The 20,545-nt window shown below is 44.2% G+C and overlaps 1 protein-coding gene across 1 annotated transcript in view; it reads left to right on the top strand.

Annotated features, from left to right (window-relative positions):
* CSMD2 (CUB and Sushi multiple domains 2) overlaps positions 1-20,545 on the top strand; it is a 512,752-nt gene that overhangs the window by 375,744 nt on the left and 116,463 nt on the right. Inside the window, exons 22-25 of the mRNA XM_037499127.1 lie at positions 1,457-1,626; positions 7,697-7,853; positions 9,522-9,713; positions 12,200-12,326. Coding sequence (XP_037355024.1) covers positions 1,457-1,626; positions 7,697-7,853; positions 9,522-9,713; positions 12,200-12,326 — 646 coding nt within the window. The remainder of the gene's footprint in view (positions 1-1,456; positions 1,627-7,696; positions 7,854-9,521; positions 9,714-12,199; positions 12,327-20,545) is intronic.

Genomic DNA, 20,545 nt, shown 5'->3' with positions numbered 1-20,545 from the left:
TCACCTTGGACTCCAGGCTTGGGGGCGTTTAGGGTTAAATATGTGACCCATCGGTCAGTGGCCTGTTACTGGACCTCAGGTTCTTCTGGCAATGACTGTATCTACAATAGGGACCCTGCAGAGTAGTTTGGAGAAAGCAGACTTGCTGCCATCAACCTCAAAGACTCAAGACATGGTCCAAACTCCCCATCTGTCCAGACACAGTGTGGGCCTGCCATCTGGACTTGCATTTGCATCCTTCCAGAACCTAATTATTTTTAGGACTGTATATCTTTGGAGGTCAGTTATCCTTATTCATTCATTCATTCATTTGGCAAATATTTACTTTATAGATGATCTGGGCTAAGCCTTGGAAATTCATAGATTCATTAAGCATGACCCTGGCACTCAAGTAACTCAAGCAAGTAATAAGCAACCAGGGTGCAATATGGTAGATGCTATCATACTGGGAGGCACAGGGAGAGACTTCACAATTATTAAAAACCATAAAGAGCCTACTGCAAGGTTCTGCAGCACTTCCCCAGCCTCTGAACTACCTCCCCTGTCGCCAGCAGCCGCTGATGGCCGCCCTGTCCAGGCTCTGAGAGTGAGTGTTGGAGATACATAATTAGGACCAATTCCTAAAGGATCCGTGGTGCAGTGGAGCAGATAGAAATATTAACAAATAAGTCAAGTAAAATGTGACAACTGCTATAAATAAAGTTATGGGAACAATGGGAAAAGAATGACTAATTCTGGAGGAGGAACAACAGATCTTGAGAGCAGAGTGTGAATTCATTACCCAATGAATGAAACAGTTTCCATGGGTTATGCTAAAACTTTCTCCAGAGTTTCAGGGGCACTAAATTCCAGGACCAAGAGGGTTGCCTTCTCAGCCCTCTCTTCTTCCCGAATGCAGGCATTGAGAGGTTTGATCTAAATTGCTAAGTACCACGTTCTTGGTCTTTAAGACAAGGATGTTAATTATCCCCACCTTATGGAGTTAGTTGTTGTGACTAATGGCTGAACTGATCCTTGTAAAGCTTAGAAGATGCTGCAATTACTCGATCTTCTATCCTCGGGTATTGAAAGGCTTCCTCTCGCCCCAACTTGGCTACTCCATCCTCCCATGACATCCTACTCGGTCATTTCTGTTGCTATGATACTGTATGAACAGGTGTAGGAAACTGCTTTGTTACAGTGTGAAAGTGAGGGGTGCCTGGTGAATTTGTTTCTGCAGAAAACAGACAAATAGAGAGTGATACAGAAACCAGACAGAACTGAGGTGGGCAGGTATTAAAAAAAAACTCTGATAAGCAGTTCTGTAGACAGGCAGACATGTGGACAGATAGGCAGGGATCTGGGGGGTAAGGGGGCAAGTGACTTGTCACCTTTGTGAGGTTCTCTCCAGAGTTTGAGTTGCTTCTGGATGTAGCTGATTCAAGTTAATCTGTGATTATTGTAACTCTCTTTCCAGCTGAGTGTGGGAACTCAGTCACGGGCACTCAGGGCACTTTGCTGTCTCCCAACTTTCCTGTGAGCTACAATAACAACCACGAGTGCATCTACTCCATCCAGACCCAGCCGGGGAAGGGGATTCAGCTCAAAGCCAGGGCATTTGAACTCTCCGAAGGAGATGTCCTCAAGGTAAAACTGATCGATTTCTTAGAGTACGTCTGTTACAGTGCACACAGTGTGTCAACACTCATTCATTTATCTCTGTGTTACCCAAACTGTCCTCCTCCTTCCTGAGTCCCATGACAGTGCCCTCCTTCAACTGGGAGAAAGTACCTAAAAGAGAAGAATATGTGTCTGAGAATGTGGCTTTGGAGATTGCTTAGGAGCTGACTCTAGGAGCTCTCAAATACATTTGCAATTGAATATGACTTGAGTGCATAATCAGTAATAATTCAGCTGCAGTGGCCCATGGATCAGGCTCCCTACCCTGAATTCTGAGCATCAACGTGGATAATGAAATGTTCAGAGTGTGTGTATGGGGGCGATTGTGTGCATTTATATAGACATTTGTTTGTGGAGATTGATATTTTTATACATATGTTTCCACATGTGTCCATTGCAACCCTGGGCCATTGCAATTCCATAGAATGGGCCCTGGGGTAGTGAGGGCCAGAGTTCCAGGGAAAGCGGGGATGTCTTGTTCTCCAAAAAAAAGAATCTGGGACATAAATAGGCACAGAACTGTTTCAAAAGGAAAAGAAACTCACAGTTACTGTTTCCCGAATGGGATTCAGAACTGTCTTGCAACCCCTGCGGGCTGCAGAGGCTCTGCTGGCCTTCCTACCACCAGGCAAATGGGAGTAAGAGGAGCCCAGAGCATCAGTCACCCCCCAAACATCTTGCCATTGCCCTGGTACAGCTGGCCCACCTGCCAGAACTCTGGCATATTCCAAATCCCTAGGACTTGCCTGTCCCACCAAGAGCTCAATGCACACGTGAGCTCCTGACCAAGGAGACCTGTCTCCTGCTCCCCACCTTATTGATCTCCCAAGGTATAATCTTTCATACATCTAAGCTCTCCATACACTCTAGTATTTCTGGAGTGTCAAATGACTGTTTTCTTGCATTTGCGATCTTTGATCTGTTCCTTATTTTTAATAACTCAAGCTTCCTGAAACTCACCCCCAAATATACTCCAGCTTGTCTTCCAAAACTACCTGATTCCTTTTATTTTGGCTCCTGCCAGAATTTCAGCTGCTGACATTAGGAAGATGATAATCTCAAAAGACAAATTCCAGCTCCCACTGGTAAATGAAGCACATGCCTATGACTGCATCCTCTGCAGGTTCCCATGGAAATGACGAAAGGGTCTTCACAACAGGGGAGTGTGGTCTCAGCACTGGAAATTAGCAAGGGTGTCTTTCACACACAATGTAAAGCAATTTCTGCCAAATGAATACCCAAGATTAGATCCAGACTGAGAAAGGGCCTAATCAAACTATAATTCACACCAGTGAAATGAAATCCTGCCCATGGGTTCAGTGCTAGTACCTGTAAGAAAAACCCACCTAAAACTATCTCATTAAGAGCAGCAAAGCCTGGAGCCAAGGACACACTTGGGCTCATTGGCGTGAACCAGATCTCAGTCCTACCAACTCCCCTGGAAGTGCCCTAGGCCTGAGAGACCACACAGAACCACTGTCCCCTCGCCACATGCACTTCCAGCTTTCATTTAGCTTTTGTTGACAAGACAGGCAAAGCAGGGCAATGCCATGAGCTCTGCCTCACAAGAGTGGTCAGACTCCTCAGAGAAGAGGCTGCTAATATCACCGGCATACTCACACGCACATGCACATGCTCACATGTGCACATGTATGCACACACATGCATGCACACGCTCACACTTGTTCATACCTGCACATACCTGTCATGCACACCTATGCACACATGCATTTGCATACATATCCACACTCGTGTGCATGCTCACATTCACACTTATGCAGTTACATGCACTCACACACACTCATTCTCTAGTGTGTGTCTACAGGAGAAGCTCTTGCTGGGGCCTCTCTGCCTTAGCATTTCTGTTCCTTGTTAGAGACTACTGGGTCTTTCATTCTCCATTTTTCCCCTTCTCTGTAATAGAGCCAACAAGAAAGTTAACTGGAGATGTGTAAATATTCAGTGGATCAGAAAAGAGGACCTGTCTGAGGAGTCAGAGCTAATTGCCCCTCTGTAAGCAACAAAAGAAAACATTTTAAAGCTCCTAATTTATATTCTTAACAGGATTTGAGAGAATATTATATTTATGACACCAAAAATAGGCAATAATGAAAACAGAGCAATCTGAGGTGGGGAAAGATTGAATAGAGATGAAAAGCATGATCACCCAATTAAAGAATGGAATAGAAGCAATGAACAGAAGATGGTAAACCACAGAAAAATGAAATCAGTTTATTATAAGATAAATTTGAGAACTTCTCTCACATCTCATAAGGAAATGAAAAAGAAGATTCTTTTATATTAATAAAATGTACAATCACTCCACAGTGAAACTTTATGTGCCAAATAACATGGCATGAATAAATTAAACTAGTAGAAATGTAAAAAAAAATTTAATAATGTTACAGTCATTGTGGAGGATTTTAATATACCTCTGTTAGTCTGTGACATATCATCTAGGTTAAAAATAAATAAGGATTTGGGTAACCTGGCTGATGATAATAACTCCAAAGAAAGTAGGAGAAAGATAAAGATAAGGCAAAAATCACTGAAAAAGAAAACTAAAATATAATAGCAATTATCAGTAAATTGAAAAATATCTATCTGACAAGGCTAATCAAGGAATAAAAAGCCACAAATATATAGTACTATGGATGATAAAAGGAATATAATCACAAATATAATAGAAATAATTAAATTTAAAAAAATATTTAGGAACAACTATAGCTGAGAAATCTGAAAGCTTGAATGGAAAATTTTATAGATTAAGAAGTACTAACATCAAAGAAAAAATCTGAATTAACCAATAACCATTAAAAAATTAGAATTCCCCCGTATCTCTCAGAGGCCTCAGGTCTATTCTGTTTTACAGACACTGACAAAACTTCAAAGAACAGTTAATGCCTGGAATAATCAAACAGTCTCAGAAAAAAGTGAACATCCCTCTCCTAAAACATTTTATTTAAAGAGGCGAGTGGAAATATTGATATCAAATAAGAACAGAAATTATTAGGCTGGTCTCACTTATAATCATAGATTTAAAAATCCTAAATGCAATATCAATTAATCCAGCTAATTAAAATAAAAATGACCAAGGGGAATTAGTTCCAAGAAAGTAAAGTTCATATTATTTACTGGGAAAACCATATGAAATTGCCATTTTTGTAGTTCAAATTGATCAAATATTGGCAATTTCTTGTAGTACATCTCATATATAATGAGATAAGAAGACTGTGCAATCCTGCCAATACACTCCAAAACATCATCTGATGAAACTGAATGCTCATTTATTATTTTTTTAAATATCCCTTATGGCTTTGTAATGTTTTTAATCTGTAAAGTTTCTACCACCACTCCTAACAAACATTTTTTGCTTAATGACATAACTTCCTCAAAGTTTCCAGGAGTCTAAGAAAATTATAGAACTATTTTACTAAGAAAATTATAAAACTATTTTGAAGAACACAATTTGAGAAAACTCTCCTTGAGTTTATCTAGAAGAATAAATATGGGAGAGTAATTTCTTTAAGTTAAAAGAAGAAAATTTATGATGGACTTGCCCTACTAAATATTTACATATATTAAACAATGTATTTTTATGGTAACTGAAACTGTGGATCACGCACAAGAACAGATAGATGAATGCACTAGAATAAAAGTTGACAAAACTAAATTTTCACAACTATATTTGTGATAAAGATAGATTTAATTAGTGGTGAATAGAGTATTTTGCAAAAGGGATATGGCTAAATGACTAATCAACCAGGGAGAGAAGTTAGAATCTTCTCTTATACCACATGCCAAAATAAACTTCTGGTGGATTTAAGAACAAAAGGACTAAAAAAAAAGCATTTATTTATTTATTTGTTTGTTTGTTTATTTATCATGCATTTGGTGAGTCCTCTTCTGTGCCAGGGCACACTTTGGACAGTGATGTGTGAATAATTATATGGGTTAATTCTTTGAGGATGATTCCTACAGTGATTTACATGCTGTTGTGGAAAATAGTATTTAACCATTTGAAACACACATTTGAACATACACATGTTAAATGAAAGAGCATATACCATATCATAGTTATTGTTTGATCTTGCTTTTGTAAAAAATATTTTGAGAGAGAGACATCAAACAAAGAAATCCTGGAAAGATAGACAGCGAATGTTATGAGTGATGAAAGTTGGTTTTATTTTCTGTGTGCTTTCTGTTTTATAAGATTTCTGCGATGAATATTTTATATTTTAATAACACATTAAGAACATTTTTGTTCTTAACGAATTAGGATGAATTATGCTTTGAAATTAAGGAAAAAATCCTGTTCCCATTATCCTTTTATTAATTAACAACAATTTCTTAATACCAGCATATATCCAGAGTGCTCAGACTTCCAATTCTCATAAATGCCACACTGTTTTTCAGATTTACAGTTTATTGGAGTCAGGATCCAAATAAAGTCTGTACAACGGACTGGCTGCCTCCTATGTTTTTTTCATCTATAGGATTCTGCCTCTCTCTCTCTCTCTCTCTCTATCTCTCTCTCTCTCTCTCTCTCTCTCTCCCTCCCCTCCCCTTCCTTCCTCCCACCCCATTGAAATTTCTTAGTTGAGAGAATCAGGTTATTTGTCCAGCGGAATTTTTCACATCCTGGATTTTGCTCAGAGTATCAGTTCATATGTTTCTCTGTTCTCTATATCTCCTGCCAGTTGGAAATTGGATGTACTGACTTGATATGATTCAGATTTCATTTTTTTTTTTCTAGCCTAGGTGGTGTTCATCTGCCATCAAGAAGCACGTGATGTCTGGTTATCTCTCTTACTGTGATGTTAGCAAGTGCTGATGACTAATGCCTTGATCAATGAATTCCAAAATATATTTTAATAGATAAAAATAATTTTCTAACTATTTGGATGCAGCAGTGGACTGAACCCTATGAACTGGTGTCATCTTTATATCTGCTGGCATCCAGATCGCTCTCAGTCTATCAGGGATACAAAGCAGTTGCACATAAGATCTGGGCTTTGGAGACTCCCAGGGGCCTAAACAAATCTCTGTAACATACAGCACTCTTAGCTTGAAGGATGGCTCCTTATAGAAAGCTTTGCTTCATAAATGGTAGAATGAAAATATTGTTCCAACTTGCTGGCAGCTGGCACCACATCCTGTGCCATGCACAAATATTCATCACCCACCCATAGATCCCATCTTTGATATTTACCAAAGCACCAGGGGGTCCGTCACTCAATCACAACTTCTGTTGTTATTTGGACAATTATCTGGGAAGGAGCAGCAACCTCGGAACCTGGGGAGCCCATTCATTATTCTGATGACTGTTGTCATTGCTGGTGCTCAGAAGTTCAGGGGACAGATGGGAGTCAGGGAAGCCAGATATCCACAGGATCCTGCCCCTGGCAAACCCAGCAGCCCTTGCTGGAGCCCTCATTTTAGAAGGGAAGGAGCAATGGCTGAGCTTGGGGAGGGGAAAGGCACCATGACATGTTATTCACTTTAACTCCATCCTGCCTGGATCTCAGGGGCCATGTGCAGCAGACTGAGGCCAGGAGGTGTCAGGCAGGAGAGTGGTTATCTCATCTCCTCGAAGGACAGGATTGAATGACTAGTGATACAGAAATGGCAAATGTTTGAAAGCCTGCCTGTCTACAGAAACAGATGGCCTGGGCAGTCAGGCAAGCCCCAGCCTGGCCTCCCCAAGCTGCTGAAGAGCAAGCTGGTACCATATGGGGTTTGAAGGAAAAAGAGCAGATCTCGACTGGAAAGGTTAGGCCAGCAACCAGTTCCTAGAGACTTGAGTCACAGTGAAATGGACTGGGCACAACACTGGCACCATGTGGAGACCACAGGGGTTGATAATTCCTATCATCCAGCTAACTAGCTTGGCTGCTAGTGCCTTTATCATTGTCCTTGCATCAGATGTATCATGAGAATGCTCGACTTGGGAATTGGGCTAGAGGGGTGTGAGAAGCTACTGTTCCAAACAAGGCCATGCTGATGACCCCGGGTTGGGGTTCTTTTCTATGTCCAGGTCTATGATGGCACCAACAACTCTGCCCGCTTGCTGGGGGTGTTCAGCCGCTCTGAGATGTTGGGAGTGACTTTGAACAGCACATCCAGCAGCCTGTGGCTTGACTTCATCACCGATGCTGAGAACACCAGCCAGGGCTTTGAGCTGCACTTTTCTAGTAAGTCTTTCTTGCATTTGAGTGGATGATGAAGTCAGGCTTTCTCTGGTTCCTCCAGTGGAGCAGTTGAGCTCTGGGACATGGTCCATAACTTTGTAGGTTGGTTTGCTCTAAGGGGCGTAGAGCTGTTGCCTCTAAGACCTTGTACCTGTGATCTGGATAAATAGTTTAACATGTAGTTCAAACTGAGTTGAGAATCACAGCTTATCTTTGACTCACTAATACTTCAGAAGTAATCATGAAATCAGCCAAAGATAGCATCCTTCCTAATCATGGCACTTATAAAGTTCAGCTATAGCTAGATATCAATAATGCCAGCACTGTTGTGCAATGATATCCTTTTTTACTATTCCCAAAAGAGTTGGATCTTGTTTCTTTGCCTGTATTTTTTCTGGGTTTGGAAAACAGAAAACACCCACTTCTATACATGCCCCAGAGTATTTGGGATTACAACTTCATCCTTGGAAACAATGGAACAAAATGGCAGCAAAGCCAGTTTCTACTGGCTATGTAGCTACAAAGAAGTATGCTTTTATAGACTGTTTTATAATCAAGTGAATATCCATCAACTGATAAATGGGTCAATAAAACATGACACATCTATCCGTGTGGTGGAATAGAGGCTCACACATGCTATGATGTGTATGAACCTTGAAAACATTCCACTAATGGAAGAATCCAGTCATAAAAGGCCACGTGTTCTTTGATCCATTTATCTAAAATACCCAGACTAGGAAAATCCATAGAGTCAGAAAGTGAATTGGCAGTGATCTAGTGCTGAGGGAGCTGGTGGAAAGTTGTTTTGAGGGGATGAAACCGTGCTGTAGTTGATGGTAGCAATAGTTGCCCCGCTCTGTGAATATACTAGAAGACACTAAACTGGATACTTCAAGTGGGCAGATGTTTAGCGTGTGAATTATATGTCATATGTCATAAATCTGTTAAAAAAACAAATCCAGTGAGTGTCCTGAAGCTTCCTCTGGGTTCCAGGTGTCTGGCAGGGGCCTGTTGCAGAAGGCTGGTCAGTGGATGAGGATTCAATAGTCACATTAGAGTTCCATTCCTATCACCTGAGATTGGATGACTTCGCAACAGCTTGTTTAACCTTCCCAAGTCAATGTGCTCAGTTGTAAAATGTGGATAATTACTCCTCCCTAGAAGAGCCCTGTGAATAACAGATGAGAGCTAGCCCAGGTGAAGCGCCCTGGAGTAGAGGCTTGCTCTGTGAAGTGCTCCCACCTTTCAACAGACTACATTTAAGCGGACATAATTGAGCTTTGAAACGTGCATTTAAAGCGCCTTTTCCCTCTTCCACTATCCCGTCAGAACATCTCCATGAGCAACATGAAGCAGCAGCTCTCACTAGCAAAACGTGATGGGGTCAAACAAATGAAATCAAAAACCCAGACCTTCTACCTGCACATTATTAAAAGCTGGCCTGGGAGGAATAACTAAAATGATTTACATATAGCAGCAGAGGAACAAACACTCATAACATGCCCCACCTGAGCGCAGGAGGTGGTGGGAGGTGGCAGCTCCCAAGTACCAGGAGCCACGTGCCCAGAACTTTCTGAAGGGCTCTGGCTTCAAACAGGGGAGGACAGGGATTGTGCTTCTCCCCCCAGCTAGCTTTGCTCACTCTCTTCTCGGCTCTTCTCTCTTCACCAGGTTTTGAACTCATCAAATGTGAGGACCCAGGAACCCCCCAGTTCGGCTACAAGGTTCATGACGGAGGCCACTTTGCAGGGAGCTCCGTGTCCTTCAGCTGTGACCCGGGGTACAGCCTGCGAGGCAGTGAGGAGTTGCTGTGCTTGAGCGGCGAGCGCAGGACCTGGGACCGGCCTCTCCCTACTTGTGTCGGTAGGATGGCTCTTGCTCTTCCAGTGGCCCCTTGGGTATCCCCTATTTCCAAGCATCCAGGTCTGGTCTCATTAAGGGTCTCAGTGTCCTGTGGACCCCACACTCCAGGCCATCAAACTGGAGAGAATCCTCCATTCTAGGGAATTCTCCATGGCCCTGCCGCTCTTCTCCATTTCCTCCTGTTCACACCTCGTTACATCCGTATAGTAGTGCAGCCAGGCCTTCCTCACACAGTTAGCAAGTGGGCCCCGAGCCAAGTTATGGCCTCCAAATGGCAATGCTGGCCACGGAGAAGAGGTGGGAGAGTCAGTAAGAAAGGCAGAGGAGCTTCTGCCTGGGCCCCAGGGCTTCCTGCAACACCCAGGCCCAAACAAGTCTCCAGCTCACTGTGAACCCCTGCTTCCTGCAGGCAAAACAGGGTGCATGCTCCCTTTTCTGGGGACAAATGCTGTGGGAAAGAATAAGATCATGAACTAGCCTCTTGGAGTCCATGATGCTTCCAAAATATCAGCGAGGCTCTCTGGAAGCTCTAGCCACTCCCAGGATAAGCGAAGTCTGCTCCGAAGCAGAAGTGTGAAGGAAGCACAGCCTGCCCTGGGTGGTCTGGCCTCTTCTTCTCTGGACCCCACCCACACTGCTTTGTCCTGCTTCCCCCTCTCCAAACACCAGGCCCTTCCCTCTCTCCACCCCCAACCTCAACATGTCTGTGCTGCATCTGGCTAGGATTAGCAAAAGAAAACACCCATTGGAAAAATGTTTAAATGTCCACCTAGTACCATGCCTTAATTGCTGCATGTGTATGTTGGGGGTCCAGTTCCACCCTGCTGTGCCCCTTCAAACTGCTACCAGAATGATCTTTCTAAAGTGTTAGGTGATCAGTGTGCTCACATGTGTAAACACACAGTTCTTCCCCGGCAGAGTAAACACACAACGGCCTGGTCTACAATGCTCTTCCACGTCCAAAGCCTGCCCAGCCCTTTTAGCCACCTCTCCCACCCCTTCCCGCCTCATGGCCTGTCCACCCAGCCCTATGCCATTTTGCACCTGCAGGACATACTCTTCTCGGTCCACAAGGCTCTCCTCCTGCTGTCCTTCCCATTCGAACCCTGCTGCCTCTCCGACCCAGTCGTGCAAGTCGACTCTTGCTCATCCTCCAAGATCTGTTTGAAGCCCAGGCCCCCCAGCTCTCCTGCCAGGTGTAAGGGCAGGGGGTCATGTGCTCCTCTGTGCTGCCACTTGCCCAGACTTCCCCTCTATTGGGGCACCTGGGGCACACCGTGCTGCCCTCACCTCTAGACCACTAGTTCCCCCAGAGGAGGGACACAGCATCCTGGCTCCCTCTGCTCTCCTGGCCCCAGCCCAGGCTCTGTTGCTGTCAGTGACCAGGCCCTAGTGTCTGCACATTCTCTAGGAGGCTTCAAGGAGTTTGTTCACAGAGCAGGCCACTCACCCTACACCCAAGGGCCTGTCTTCAAAGAGCTTTATTAAGACATAATTCACATTCCATACCATTCACCTATTTAAACTGTACAATTCAATGTTTTTTAGTATATTCACATAATCGTGTAGTCATCACCACAATCTAATTTTTGAACATTTTATTCCCCCCAGAAGAAACCCTGTACCATTAGCAACCACCCCCCCTACTCCTTCTCTATCAGACCCTGGCAACCACTAATGTACTTTCTGTCTCTGTAGATTTGTCTGTTCTAGATATTTTATATAAATAGAATCATACACTACGTGGCCTTTGTGTCTGGCTGCTTTCACTTAGCATAATGTTTTCAAAGTTCATCCACGTTGTAGCTCATTCTTTATTATGGCTAATTAATGTTCTGTTGCACGGCTCTACCACATGCCTTTATCCACCCATTGTTTGATGGACATGTGGACTGTTTCCATTTGGGGGTCGAGTGAATTCTGCTGCTGTGATGGTTCTTGCACAAGTTTTTGTTTGAAGGTGTGTTTTCATTTCTCTTGGGTATATGCCTAAGAGTGGAACTGCTATCATCACGTGATAACTTTGTCTACCGTTCTGAGGAACGATGAAATTGTTTTCCAAAGCAGCTGCACAATTTTACATTCCCACCCAGTTTCTCCACATCCTTACCTCTACTTGTTAGTGTCCTCCGTTTTTGTTATCACCATCCGAGTGAGTGTGAAGTGGTATCTCATGGTGATTTTAATTTGCATTTCCTTAATGATTCATGATGTTAAACATCTTTTTTATGTGCTTATTATATGCTTTCTTTGGAAAAATGTATTCAACTACTCGTTTTTTAGTTGGGCACTATGTCTTTCCATTGTTGTGTTGGAGTTTTTCATAGATTCTGGATACAAGTATCATCCAGGGACCTTTCTCTCTGCTATGCTCAGTCACCAGGAATGAACAAGAGGGACTTGGGCACGCAGAAAAGCAGAGCCACGAGTTGCTACTGGCAGTGTAGGCCACCCCATAAAACTCATCCTTTTGGGATTTCTTTCAGCTGAGTGTGGAGGGACAGTGAGAGGAGACGTGTCTGGGCAGGTGCTGTCCCCCGGGTACCCAGCTCCCTATGAACATAACCTCAACTGCGTTTGGACCATCGAGGCTGATGCTGGCTGTACCATTGGGTAAGTGTCTGGGCCATCAAAGTAACTGTTGCTATTTGTTCAGGGAAGTCATCACCAGCATCATCGCCAGGCCCCCCAGTAACTGGCTGGCCCTATCTACCTCTGCTGGAGACCTTGTGATCAACAGGCCTTGCTATGACCCCAGGCTTAGTTGGGAGTACATGGAATGCCTTGAAAGTCCATTGTCAGCCTCGCAGGGCTACATGCCACATGCAGACAGCTCACGGGCCTAGGGAGCACAGTCACAGCAAAGCAGCTGAGGACAGAGTTTTGAAGGCATACAGGCCCAGTTTGAATTTCAGCCTTGCTATTTACTGTCTGCAAGACTTTGCATGAGTCTCTGCCCTCTCTCAGCCTCATCATGGCCTTCTGTGGAATATGGGTTATAAGACAGTTAATCTTTGAATGACACTGACTTGAGGAACTCACTTATACATGGATTTTTTTTCAATAAATATAATACAGGACTCTTCTTTATGATTTTCTTAATAACTTTTTCTCTCTAGCTTGTTTTCCTATCAGAATACAGTCTATAACACATATAACATACAAAATAGTTTTTGTGTTATAGGTAAGGCTTTTGGTCAACAGCAGGCTATTAGTAGTTTAGTTTTGGGAGAGTCAAAATTTATATACAGATTTTCAAAAGTGCAGAGTAAGTGTCCCTAACCCCCACAACATTCAGGGGTCGATATGCTTGTTTCTCAGGATGAGACACTGATGCCGTGGACCCAGATACTTGGAACATACAAATATCTAATAATGGTTCTATTGTTGTTTCCCTGCCACTGGAAAGGGTCAGCTTAGCTGCGTGATCTCCGATTGCTGCCCTTTCTCAGTCTGAGTTTCCTCATCTGTAAAATGAGGACAAAAATGTTTGTGTCATGGGGTCCAAGAGCGAATCATTACAGAACCAGCACAGTGTCTGGTACTCCATGAATACGCCCCCAAAATAAAACTTCTTTCTGTTCAAGTGCCTGACTAGCAGGAATTGCTTAGTGAAGCCCTAAGGAGTCAAAGAAGAGAGTAGCCCAGTACTCAAGCACAGCGCCTGGCAAATATGTTGTCTTAGGGACTCTTCACAGGAGCCTTCCCAACGATAATAGGAAACCCTAACAACAGTAGACATTGCTCTCATTCCCATTTTATAGAAAACTGAGATTCCAAGAGAATGCCTATTGTGTCTAAGTTATTAGCAAAGTGAATCTGAGCTGGGATGTGAACCCCGGTCTTTCTGAATCATCACACTGCTGGCAGAGCTGGCCCGAAATGTGCTTCAGATAAGCTCTGAGGGAAAAAAACAACTTGGGCCAGCAGGATCAACAGAGGCATAGAAAGATGATTGAACCAGGGATTTTGAGGGGAAATGGTTCTGGCTAGAGTGAAAGTTGCATGTGGACAAGCAATGGGAGATGCTGAGGGTCAGAGGGAGCCATGGAAGGTTCTTGAGCAAGGTTGTTCCACAGGATTATTTGCAATGGAGAGAGCTCATGGGAAGACACCAATCAGGAATCCATTGTAGTGATCCAAGAATGAAGTATGAAAGACTTGGAATAGTGGGGAGCAAACACAAGAACAAGTGTAGCCAGGAGAAAATCCCTGTCCTGGAGAGTTTCCAGTTAGGGGAACTGGATAAGTGTGTGGGTTGTAGATTTTTATATACTCACTGATATACATATATATCCTTAGACAAAGGTCAGTTAAAATTTTAGAGTGTGTTAAGTATTTGCTCTGTGCAAGATTTTGAGCTAATCCCTGTGCATAATGAGGTCAGCAGAGCTCTTAGGGGTTTTTCACTGTTAGGGGGACAAGTGAAATATACAAATTTATCCGCACACTCCTGCTGGATTAACTTTCTGGAAGCACACCTGATCAGCTCACCCTGTAATTGGTGGCACCCTGCTCCCAGAAGCTAAGCATGTGATCCTGGTTTTTGAGGCCATCGTGACCTCACCCTGTCTCCTCAGCCTTATTTTCCTCCACTGCTCAGTGACATTCTGGCAAAGCTCAATTCCTCATGGCCCCCCTCCATATACTCAGGGCCTCGCTCTGAATCTTTGTTTCCACTCTGCCCTCCCTGAAATGCCCACCTCCCTCCAAGGACCCATGTCTAAAGTTCCCCAGACCTCAAAGTCCAGTGTGTATGTCAGTTCACCCACAAAGACTGCCCCAGTCCCCTCTGTTGGGGAACTCCTGGGAGTCATTTCTCCTCTTCTTACCTCCTATTGCCTGAAGTGTGTATTTCCCTTTGACACTGGCCACTTTCTCCTGTTTATGCTCCTGCCTTCCCTCCCCCATGAGAGCTGTCAGCAGTCAGCCTGATTCTTATTTGCAAGTCTCCCAGTCTCAGCAGTGTCCTCAGCACCTGGCAGAGGCTGAACAAGTGTTAAGTGCTGAAAAGAATGAATGAATGAATGAATGAAGCAAGACTCAGGGGTATACGCAATGCACAATCGCGTCTCAGTAAATAGTAAATGAATAGTGAGTGAATAGAGACGTGATGACTTATTCTTGTGTACATGTGTGCAAATCAGGCAGTTTCCTGCTTTCCTATCTTAGAACAGCACTCATTCGCTCATTCATTCCTTCACATAATCACTGTCTGTTTGCGACCATGGCAGTGCCCCGGCCTACATAGGCACTGGTATGGCATAGCTGATGGAGGCCCCATGACTGTTGGCAAAGAGTCAAACCGGAGGTGGGAGGAGGAAGGGATGAAGGAGAGGACAGGAGGAGTCCAGAGATGCTGTCCTGGAAAGGGCAATGGTAGCGGTGAGTCCTGAGGGCAGAGAGGATGGGCTGCCAGGTAGGCAAGGAAGAACATTGGCAGGAGGAAGTGACGTGGTGTGGGCCGGCTCCAGGAACTGGCACAGGGCATGGTGGCCAGAGCATGGAGGACAAAGTGGAAGAGCAGGCTGCATGGCCAGAGGTGGGGAGGACCTTGTGAGTGGGATGTAGGTTTGGGCTCATCCTGGCGGCCTTGGGAGATTGCGGGGGATTGCAGGTGATGGGTCTGGGAGCCCAGAGAGGAGGCTGTCTCCGCAGGCATCAGGAGCCCTGGACCCTGGCAGCAGCCGTGAGGCTGGAGAAGGGACAACTCAGATGACCTTCTAGCAGTCATACCAGCTGCCTCACTCTCCACCGTAAATATGGAAACTAGGTGTCTTCGGTTTTTGTGGTTTTGTTGTGAAACATACAGTGTGCAAAATACACAGAAAAGTTGAAATAACGGTGCACCGAGCACCTAGTGACCTACCTCCCTATTCATTTTCTACATTTTCTTTTTCCTTTTCTTGTTCTTTCTTTCTTTCTTTCTTTCTTTCTTTCTTTCTTTCTTTCTTCTCTCTTTCTCTCTCTCTCTCTCTTTCTCTCTTTCTCTCTCTCTCTCTCCCTCCCTCCCTTCCTTTTTTTTTTGTGCTGAATCACTTGAAAGTCAATTTAGTCATCATACTTCACTCCTAAGTACTTTGGCAAGCATCTTCTGCAGAGACAGATCTACTCCGCCATGACGTAGCACATCAGCACACTGAGACACGCAGCATTAATCCCAGACTAAGGCTTAGGATAGGGTTGGAGGGAGCCGAACAGGTGGGAGCAGCTGGCAAGGAGAGCATGGAAAATCAATGCCAGTTTCTGGGCAGGAGTGAGGACCCCTCCATGTACAGGAAGAACAGGCGGCCATGTGGGGGGCTGAAGGAAGCAGGGGTCCCTTCCTCACTCACCCTCAGAAAGGGAGGTTCTGCACAAAAACAGGAATATCCTCTCTGAGCAACACAGGGGGAGCTACAAGGCAATGCGCGTGCTGAGTGTGTGAACACCTGCCGTGGGGGTCGCAGGGAGAAGGCGAAGATCATCTCAGTCCTCCATCTGGAAGGCTGCTTGGAGCATGGCCTCAAAGGGGCTGCTACCAAGGGCACAGAGGGCCTCCCAGCTGCTCTGAGAGCTGCTGAGGGTGGAGACAGACACAAGACGTCTTTCCCCTGCACGTTCAGCCCCCAGCCCAGCCTGCCGGCCCAGAGGGTGTTCACACGTGCACATCTGTTCTCAGGGGTGCTGTTCTCCCTCTTCTTCCCCCTCCCCAACCTCTCCATTTTTTATTCTCCCCTTCCCACTCTCTCCTCTTGCCTTCTGTCTCCATCCCTCTCTCCCTCGCTCACCCACCCACATATCCCTCACTCAGATAATCAACAACAAAGCTAAAGGCATTCATATTCATAATTAAACTGAATTAAGACAAACACACACACACACTCACAAAAATCCATTTGTGTCTGAGTCTTTATTCAGAGGGAGATTTACTTGTTATTTTGTTCATGAGAACATCTCTATGTGTTTTTCTACATAAAAAGAGATATTTGTTTTTTAAAAATTCAAAATGCAAACAGTAAAGACATGTAAAGTGGCAATCAAAAGTCCTCATCATCTTATTCTGTCCTCTACACAAAAAAATAACTGTCGATGTCCCTGTCTGATGAGTTGTCTAGATTATCCATCTCTCTCTCTCTCTCTCTCTCTCTCTCTCTCTCACACACACACACACACACACACACACACACACACACAGAGCAAATGCAGTAAGTATGGCTTTTGGAACAAGACCATCTCTATGCATGCCTCAGTAACTCACTTTTTGTTACATTTAATCATATATCATCATCTTATTATGTCATTATATAGAAACTGGGCTCGCCCTGTTGGCTGGCTGCAGGGAATCAGTAGTGTGTACCACCATAACTTATTTAACCACTTCCCTATTGATGAAGTGAATGTTTTCCATTTTTCACTCCAGTAAACATCCTCAGACATGAATCTTCAAACAGGTGTCCAATTATTTCCTTAGAAGGCAAATTATGATACATGACCTCAAATTTTCCTCTAGATATTGTAGCAATTTGCACATCCACCCAAGCCGGCTTCTCCACAGCACCACTCCCTGTTGTCAATCCCATCCATTTTTACCATCTCAGTGGAGAAAATGAGATGTAATTGTCTTTGCAACTTCAAGCTCTTTTCTATTTTTCTTTGGAGGAGTTTCTGTTTTTTCATATAGAGTGTTGAGCTGAGTTGTCATCTAAGTAGCCTATAATTTCAGTTGAGCTTCCTTTTTAACCTAAGAGTATTTAAGGATTTTTTTACGTTACTAAGTAGTTATATACTTTGTATGATCCTTTTTACTATTTTTATTTTTACTACATTGTGCCCTTTCTACTGTTTGAACTTTGCCTTATTTATGTTCTATGTTTATTTGAAGAAAGAGAAAAGACTACAGGGTTTTATAAATTTCATTTACATCAAGTGTATTATTCTTTCTTTCAGTCAAAATGTATTAAGCTTCTTTATTGCTTTCTTTCATCTTTAACTCTTCCTATTGTTGGCCAACTGGATTTAATTGGCTTTATTTTTCATTTAGTGATTTAAAAGTTCTACACGCACGCTGTTTTTCTTCTGTCAGTGATCTTTTGTTTTCAGTCTGTCTGCAACAGTATTTATCCTGTTATTTCTCCGTCTCTGTTTTGGAAATCTTGGTTTTGTTTTTATTTCAAGGAAACTGCAGTTTTGTTTCCAGATTACTCTTGACAGCCCACTTTTGTTTTTATCGAAGAATTATCCTCATGCCTGTCCCTGAGGATGTTATTTATGTTTTGTTTTACTATGTCTCCTGTTTTTCCTTACAACAACTGCATTTTGCATTTGGGCCATTTGGTCTGATTATTCAGCTGGATTCCTTTGAAGAATTAATTCACTTTCTATCCAAACACTTCTGTTGCTCATTCAGTATTAAGTTGTGTCTAAGAGCTGAGCTCTGGTTCCAGACTCCCTGCCACTCTGACTAATTGTGAATCTTGAGAAGCTCTTTAAGCCTCAGTGCCTCAGTTCTCTTGTCTGTAATATGGAGATTAAAAATAGTCCTGTCCAGGGACCTCTATAGTGGCGTAGGGGTTAAGTCACAGCGCTATCACCACTACAGCCTGTGTTCAATACCCCCCCTCCACCGGGAGGTGACCCACATGGCACAGCAGACCTCTCCTGTCTTGCCTGCTTCTCCCCTCAGCAGTGTATTTCAGTAGATCTGCCTGTTCTGCTTCCCGCTCTATCTCTGGTGAGTCCTCTCACCCCCCATATCTCTGGTCTACAACCTAGTTCTTGTATGCATAAGTAAATCTTTGAAAAAAAATAGTACCTGCCACCTAAGGTTGCCGTGAGGAGTGAGTTGATATAACTAAACACTTAGAATAGTACCTGGCACATAATTTTCATGGTGCGAATCCCTCAAGGAGCTTGGGGTAGCTTCCTTTTATCCAGATAGGGCAACCCATGAGCATATAGCAGGGGGTAGCTAACCCCTTAGAGTTATGGGTGGAGGGTAAGTGGAGGGTGCTGTGCTGTTGGGGGGAGCAGGTATCAAGCAGGGTTCTCTGGGGTGTGTCTGATGGGAGGTGACCTACAGATGTGTCCATGAGATAGTTCCCAGGGGCACAGACAAGAGAAAGCCGACAGTGCCACTCTGTGCAGTGGGGAGCACAGAGTGGCACTGTCAGCTTAACTCCCTCTCTCTGCCCCAGCTCTCATCAAGCCTTGGGGTAGCCAGAGGGATCTGTGGTCAAGGTGGGTGAGGATAGACCCTTTGTATCAGCGCCCAGGAAGGACAGGCTGCAGGGATCTGTGGTCAGGCTCACCTCCTGGTTGTGGTCCAAGAAGGCATGAGGGTCCTTCCTAGACATGAGGACCAGTGTGGGCTTACAGGGGCGCCCCTCCCTGTCCACAGGCAGATCTGCAGCATTTGGCAGGTGCTTCCCAGAGTGGGAAAAGCACGACAGACTGGCTGGTAAACTCCAGCCAGGGTTGGGGTTTTCCTCTTTGCAAACCTGCTCCGATGAAGACTGGAAAAGAGAGGGCATAAAGGCCTCAGCTTTGGCCCTTCCCCCCTACCTAACAGTTATCAAATATCTACAACATCCCAGGTTCTGGACCAGTTGTTATTACCTCCATTTTATAGACAAGATCAGCGAGGCCCAGAAAGGATGAATCACCTACCCGAGGTCTCACAATTCCCCTGTGATGTGGACTTGATCTCATCTGATCTAGCCCAGGCTCTTCTCTTCTGGTCTGCCATTCTGACTCTGGTTTAATTCCACTGAAGACAACAGGCATTGAACACCTTCTCGGTGGCAGAGACTGAGGCTGTTGCGCAGTGGGGAGCACACAGCTCTGCCTGGGGTCAGCCCTTGTCTTCCAGGGACTCGCAATCCAGGGGGGAAATTGTCAAACAAACAGATATGTCCAGACAAAGGAGAAGCTGCAAGTGTGTGAAAACCAAGTTCAGTAACAGAGAAGAAGGAAAGAAGTTCTGATGAGAGGGATAAAGGAGAGCATCTCAGTTTAGGAAAAGAAGACTGAAGGCGTGAATATAGTGTCCAACCACAATATAGGGTCTGTCCACAAAGAAGACTCACTGCATGTGGCTGCAGCCTTCCTGAGAGGGTGAGAAGAGGGGGAAGGTTAAATGGGTAAAGCAGGTCTCTGCAGGACCCTGAAGACCAAGATGAGAGCTCTGAATGGATTTTTCTGTATATCAAGAAATGACTGGTTATCTTAAAGACAGTAATGACATTCAACTCCGTGAAAAGAGCAGGGAGCCTTTCCTCAGTACCAGGCATTCTACCAGGCAGTAGGGCATATATATAAATAAGAAAGTCTTTTCCCTTGAAGGTCTCAGTTTTATAGGTAGAAACGTTATCAGTTAGGAATGGAAATAGGAAAACTGACTACAGCTGGATTCAGCAAATGGAGGTTCATGTTTCCCTTGGAAATAAGTATTTGGAAGTGCCATGCAGACCTAGTACAGCTGCCATTACTCTTCTAATGCCAGTAGATGATGCCATCACTTTTCTTCTTCCTTCCTTCCTTTCTCGGACGTTCATCCTCATGGTCACCTAGTCAGTTGCTGCAGCTCCAGCCATCATGTCTGTGTTCCAGTCTAAGGCAAGGAAAGAGTACGGTGCTTTCTCCTTGTGAGGGTTTGCGTATTTGTTCAGAAAGAACCACCATCCTGTCACCTTCTTATATCTCATTAGTCAGAACTTGCCATGTCTCACTGCGGGAAAGTGCAAAATCCAATTTTTTTTTGCTTTTTGCTTTTACTGCTTCAAGAGTAGAGATAGACGAGAAGTATGGAAATGGAATACAGATAAGCCAACCTCCAGTGTCTGCTACAGATT

Source organism: Talpa occidentalis, unplaced genomic scaffold, assembly GCF_014898055.3.
Source record: "Talpa occidentalis isolate TD23 unplaced genomic scaffold, MPIMG_talOcc4v2.1 talOcc4.9, whole genome shotgun sequence".
Taxonomy (NCBI): Eukaryota; Metazoa; Chordata; class Mammalia; order Eulipotyphla; family Talpidae; genus Talpa; species Talpa occidentalis.
This window is presented reverse-complemented; position numbering and strand designations above follow the sequence as displayed.